The following is a 6,348-nucleotide window of genomic DNA, read 5'->3' on the forward strand; positions in this document are numbered from 1 at the left end:
GCTTCACTCCATTCAGGCATTACCTTTCTTCTTCCCCAAGGCTTCAGGAATACAGGTGGTTGTCTATACTAGACACTGAAGGGGTAGAGATAACAGAGGGGAATTTGAACATAGTTCTGAAAAGAGCATCAAAATGAATGTACATTACTGTTGTTGGAACAAATTCTCTTCTCTCTGTGGTATTCTGGTGCCAACTATTAAAATAGTACTGTGCTTTCCTCTCTTTCTAAAAAAAATAATATGCATCTTTGAACTAAGGAACTATATGGTGGTTTTAATCACACATATCTACTGTGGTTGATGGGGCTGCCAAGAGCTCTGTCTTCTGGAGCTGGAGGAATAGCGCTGGCATCTGCATGGCCCAGGGAGGCTGCCAGTTGGCCACCTTAGTCAGGAGAATCAAACCTTGATAGAAAACCTGGTGATCAAATAGGATTATAGGCTGAGCCCATTTCCACAGGCAAGAGAGGAAATTAAATTCTGCAGTCTCTGAATACGAACAGCTTTTGCTGTCCCAGAAGCACGTTGGACAAAATTGTGCTTCCTGCAAATGGTGCTGCTCTCACATCCGTGCGCTGGAAGAAAGATGACTCCTGGGGTTCCGTGCCCTGGTCAGCCATGTCCACAGGAAGAGCAGGAAATGACCCCGAGTTGCTCACCGCAATTTACAGCTGGAGGGGAAAGCGGCCAGTGTCTTCAGGATTATTTAATGGGAGCTTATTAAGCTCCTGTTAATAAGCACCGCTTCCTTATTTATCAGCATAATGCGGTCTGGGATTAGAGAGAGAGCCTAGTCTTTAGCTTTCAGGAAATAAACTATTTTTTTTTTCTGTCTTACCCCACAGCTGTGAACCCAAGATTAACCATTGTACTGTCACAGTATTGACCTTAACTGTGATGTACCAAGTTCATATCTGAGAGTTTAATTATGTCCCAATTCTTGATTTTTAAAATTGTTGCCAGGTAATTAATAAGAAAACCATAATTACAAATATCAAACGTCCTTTCCAAATAGTGGCTCAGGTTCTTTTGAGAAGAAAAACTCTGGCCTTATTTTTCTTTATGGTAGAAGCTTGTCTCTTTGAATTTTAGATTATTTAATTGATTGGGTCTATCAAATTTTCCATCATAATTTCTAGAATGACCCTTACCCTCTTAGGTAGAGACATGCAGAATGTCTCTCTTCTCCCCTGAAAATCCCTTCTTCTTCTTTTTTTTAAAAAATATTTTTATTGATTTCGGAGAGGAAGAGAGAGGAAGAGAGAGGGGGAGAGAGAGAGAGAGAGAGAGAGAGAGAGAGAGAGAGAGAGAGAGAGAGAGAGAGAGAGAGAGAGAGAGAGAGAGAGAGAGAGAGAGAGAGAGAGAGAGAGAGAGAGAGAGAGATCAATGATGAGAGAGAATCATTGATCAGCTGCCTCCAGCACAGCCTACATTGGGCATCGAGCCCACAACCTGGGCATATGGCCTGACTGGAATTGAACCCTAACCTCCTGGTTCATAGGTTGACGGTCAACCACTGAGCCACGACAGACAGCCAGCCAGAATCCCTTCTTATTCAGTGTCATAGACTGATTTGGGACACAGTGCAGCTCAGAGAGATCCCCCATTTACCCAAATGTTAGGCCCCTATGAGCAGAGTCCCTGCAGAGCTGAAGCTGCCATTAAACACCCAGGGAAGCAGCTAGAGGAGGGGGCCTTGTAGGCAGGTGGCCACCCCAGTCCATGTGCTCAGCGCTGTACTGGGTGGTGAAGCAGATGACAAAATAGAGAAGATACTTTCTGCAGCTCCTTTGGGAAAGTTGTAACGTGAGCTTCCTGAAGTCCACCAGGCATGGGATAGAGCTCTGGTCAGGAAAGAGAGCTCAGAATCCTGGTGTGGGGCCTGGAACTGGGTTACTGTCCTGCTGGGGAAAGCCCACTCTCGGCAATTTTGTGTTGGGCAGGTGGTTGGCAAAGCCTCCCTGGACAGCCAGAGTTTTCCTTTTAGCGAAGCTTGACCAAGAATGTTCATAAGTATTACCCAGTGCTTTTTATATATTTATTTTAAAACATAGAATATTCAAATTGTTCTCTTGCTTCTGTGACCATGTCTTCCTAGGAAGGTGGAAGATAAATGGGTCCAGCAATGCACTTGGACCAGGTAAAGGGAGGAAGTCTTTTCCATGCTGGGGGCTTAGCTGGGCTCAGCCGTCTCGGAATGCCTCTGGGTGAGATCACCAGGCCCCTGAAAGCCTTTGTAGGGCCGCAGAGACCACCTCCACATTTTCTCAAACATGTAGCCTCTGTGTTTGAGAGGCCCCGATAATAAAAGCTAATTCAAACAATAAAATATTTATTGGCCACCGAATATGTGCTCAGCACTGAACGGGGTGCTGAAAAATTATCTATTATAAAGTTATAATGCCGCTCATATTTAGCAGCAAAAAATCGATGAGTAGCCCATTTTTATTGCACATTATATACATGAAGAAACTGAAGCAAAATAAGGTTAGAAAAAACCTCCCTAAGATCAAGCAGCTGATAGAGCAGAGATTTGATTGTACTAGTCAATGGCAGGCTCTGAGCTTGAGGAAGACACTAGAATGCCCTTCCCTGTCATTTTATGACTTCTGAGATCCTGAACCTGGAGGATATAGTGGTTTATTTTCCAGACGATGGTGATAGGGAACATTTGGATTAATTAGCTGCATATTCTGTCTTCTCATTTTGTCCCAGTCCATACATTTAGGTTTGGGTTTGTGACAAGATTTCTATTATAACTGTGAGGGCCTTTCTCAAGGTATAGGAGGCGTTTCCACACCACTGTTTCAAACAGTACTCAAATGTACTTTTATTTACTTCACTATCTGTTTGTTCATCTGAGCACGGAGTATTTTATCTGGATCAGGTTCATCTGATAATTCCAAAGTGATTTTTCCACCCCTACATGCTCCAAATCCCTTGCGTTAGGAGTTTTATTTTTCTGTCACCGGTTTGATGGCTCATTTTTCTCAGAACTTTGTTTCTCAGAGCAAGAATGACTCATACCCGTGCTAAGTCAGCAGGGTGGCCAGGAGAGAGGGAAATGGAGTCAAACCTGGAGTTTATCCATGTTAGGGATGATGGTTCAGAGAGAAATGCTGTCGGACAACAGATATGAATTGGCGGCCAAGGCATAAAAACCACAGGGTTCAGACAATTAGAACAAGACATCATGAGAGCTGGCCTGGAGGTGAGCCAGGCACAATGAAGCTCCAATGCCCATTCTCTCTCATAGCACCTGTTCTTCGTTTTCATTGTATTTACTACAATATATCACTGAATTTGTGGAAATTTGCTATAGCAAATTTAGGAAACTAATACAGTGAGTGATCTGGTAAATGTGTCATTTCTATATACTGCAGGAATAAATTTACTTTTCAGTGGAAATTGTCATACATGTTGGTAGGTGTTTAATTTGGAACAAGCTCCTTTGGAAATTAGTTTGACTTTCTTTAGTAAAACAGAAGCTAAGCATATCTCACGACCCCATAAACAAACCCTGTTGTACGTGTATACCAGAACATGTGTATAAAAATGTGTCAAAAAAACACACACACCCACAGAATTCAAGTACATTTGAAGACCAATTGGCTTTATTAGATGACATATGAATTGGGAAGCAAGTAGAAAGGCACTATGAAGAGTTGAACAAAATGGAAAGGTTTTATAGACAGAAAGAGGGTGGGGCAATGGAGCTTTTGCAAAATAAAAGAAAGGATTGTTTCAGGCCAGGTCATCTTTTATTTGAGGGGAAAGGGAGTGGCAGGGGTCTCATGAAAATTATCTTACTAGTGCTAATCAGATACTTTTGATTAACTGCTTGAAGTTCACATTCCTAGAGGAGGATCTGGCAATTAGGTCTTGGTTTGCTGTCATGGGGGCAGATGACTCCATTTTGGGTTTATTCTTTCTTTATTAACAATTCCTCCCTTTTGATCAAACAGCCTGAGAGATGTGACAAAAAAATCAAGGCATTAGTGCCACTCTCAGCTACCACTCTCTAGTTTTTGCAGCTTTTGCTGATGCTTTGTGTGGTATTCCTAGGTCATGACATGGTGCTGAATCTTGGAACTCTCACAGGCTGTGTGACCCCTGGCCCACAGCTTTTAAGACTGTCACTTTCTCTTCCCTCTCAGGTACTCCAGTCCTAGGGAGATCATTTGCTGAGTAGTTAGCAGCTGTGAACACACATTTATACTTCCCCGGGAGTGCTGAACCAGGTACAGCAGGTAGTGTTGGCCACAGCAGACACCTCCTTGCTCAGCAAAAATATAATAGAAGGTTATTCTATTATCAAGAACAACTTTGGCTAGAGAATGTAAAGATTAGGATGGAGGGTGAGGGTTAGCTATTGCTTTCACAGCAGATTTCTGCCTCATTTGTATTTATTCCTAAACCAGGGAAGTAGGGACCTGCCAAAGGTCCTTTTAAAATTTAAAGTGAAGCCTCCTGTAAGTACTTTCTAACTCAACAATGTAGATTCAGAGAAGTTGACCAATGAGGAATCCCAGTTCATTTGTGAAGTTAGAGTTACAGTTAGATAATCTGAGGGGCATTGCCTGGCTGTGTGCTATGGCAGAACTGTGAGTAGACTCATTTTTCAGGAATTTCTGCACATACCTGTTCAAACCAGGGGTCAGTTAGATTTTTAATGCATATGGGAAGAGAATCTCCTAGCCTGAAACAAAGAGTAATCCTACATGCCTTGTAAAATGGTGGCTGTTGTTGAGAACTCTTAATAGGTGGAGGAAAATCTTAGCTAGTTAATTTTGTATAAATTGGAATCTTTGATAACAATCCAGCAATCTGAAAGGTCATCCTTAGTAATGGCCTGCGAGATGCATGGTGGTGTTAGCTTTCCAGGCCAATGCTGGAGTAAAGGAAAGTAAAAGAAGGCGAAAATGTTCCAAATTTATTGAAGTGGGAAGTCTTAACCCTTTGTCTTGAACAGAAGCACTCTAATTGATGTCAGCTCCTTCTCTTCCTCATCAGTTTGATTTGGAGGTCTCCAGCGTCTATACAGGACCAGATGTCAGGTAGAGCCTGATGCACATCCACAGCTCAGTTTTGTAGCAGGAGCACTTGGAAAGGTCCTTTCTAATGGGGCTCATGGGCAGTCTTCCTCTCATGATGCTTCTGGAATACCAGCACCAGGCTTTAGACTGTAATGAACAGGAATCTTTGAATTGGGATCTGATAAGGCTTCTTTAACCTGTTGGCAATAGACTTGTATTATAAGACATCAAAGACTTACAGTAGCTGGTCATACTAGCACAGGCAACAAGGGATCAGCAGATGGTTGTATCCAAAAGCCCTGACTGTTCATTTCATTTATAGACATTGTTTACCCATCTTAATACTCTACTTCTGGAGCACACTGTTACCATGTTATTAGATACCAGGATGGCAAAAGTCTGGCAATGAGGGATCATTTTTGGCAGGTCAACTTTGAACCACTAGAGCCACATTTCTGGCCCTACAGAGATTTGCAAGACAAAGATAGTTGTTTCCAGTTCCCCAGGAATAATATCAAAGCAATGACCCACCCATCCACTTATTGTTGGAATGGTTCTTTCCTAGTTTTAGCATAGGGTGGAAGGTGTTAAAAAAAATTCCTACCAGGCTCTGAATATCAGCTTCCAATTTGGCCAAATTTGTGATCAAAGGTTATTAATTCCTTTCAAATATCTTGTCAGGTTTTAGTCAGGACAAACAGTAGATATTTCTGTTTCCTATTGGCTGTTTAAGAGAATAGCATTGCAATTTTCTAGAAAAGCTCTCAAGAGTCCCATCAATTTTAGGAGGGGCTCCTATGTGGCCCTCCTTTGAAGGTAGGTATAAAGGCATTGGAGAATTTGCAAAGGATCTTGAGGAAAATTTCTTCTCCAGTGTTCCAGTTGATTACAATTAAGACATCAATTTCTGGGCCAGTGTTTTGATACTGAGGAGAGTATAATGTGGAGGCCTAAGGTGTTGTTTTAGATACCTTTCATAGCTTTAATTTTTTATTATTAGCATTTTGCAATGAATCTTTCAATGAAGGCACTTTGGAGTATAAAGGCTTTTGTAAGTTTCTGCATATCAATTAAAGTAGCCATTCCATTTCTTTATGTTTAACTGGCATCCTTTGCTCTCAAGTGCATTTCTTGGTCTCTATGTCATTTATTTCTGCTCTAATCTTTATTATCTCCTTCCTTCTGCTCACTCTGGGGTTTTCTTGTCGCTCTCTTTCTAAATCATTGAGTTGTAGAGTTAGATGATTTACTACCATTTTTTCTTGTTTTTTGAGATAGGCCTGTAGAGCTATAAACTTCCCTCTCAGGACTG

General features: G+C 41.7%; 1 protein-coding gene across 4 annotated transcripts in view; it reads right to left on the minus strand.

Annotated features, from left to right (window-relative positions):
• Nucleotides 1-3,592: 3,592 nt before the first annotated feature.
• CD86 (CD86 molecule) overlaps nt 3,593-6,348 on the minus strand; it is a 90,449-nt gene continuing 87,693 nt past the window's right edge. For 2 of the 4 annotated variants that reach the window (XM_006755337.2, XM_006755334.2), the window contains one exon: nt 3,593-5,183. In XM_006755337.2, the coding sequence (XP_006755400.1) occupies nt 5,179-5,183 (5 nt within the window). In that variant the 3' untranslated portion in view covers nt 3,593-5,178. Of the gene's footprint in view, nt 5,234-6,348 lie in introns of all 4 variants that reach the window. The other 2 variants (XM_006755336.2, XM_015558490.1) reach the window with 1 other exon arrangement.

This window comes from Myotis davidii, unplaced genomic scaffold (assembly GCF_000327345.1).
Source record: "Myotis davidii unplaced genomic scaffold, ASM32734v1 scaffold292, whole genome shotgun sequence".
NCBI classification, from domain to species: domain Eukaryota; kingdom Metazoa; phylum Chordata; class Mammalia; order Chiroptera; family Vespertilionidae; genus Myotis; species Myotis davidii.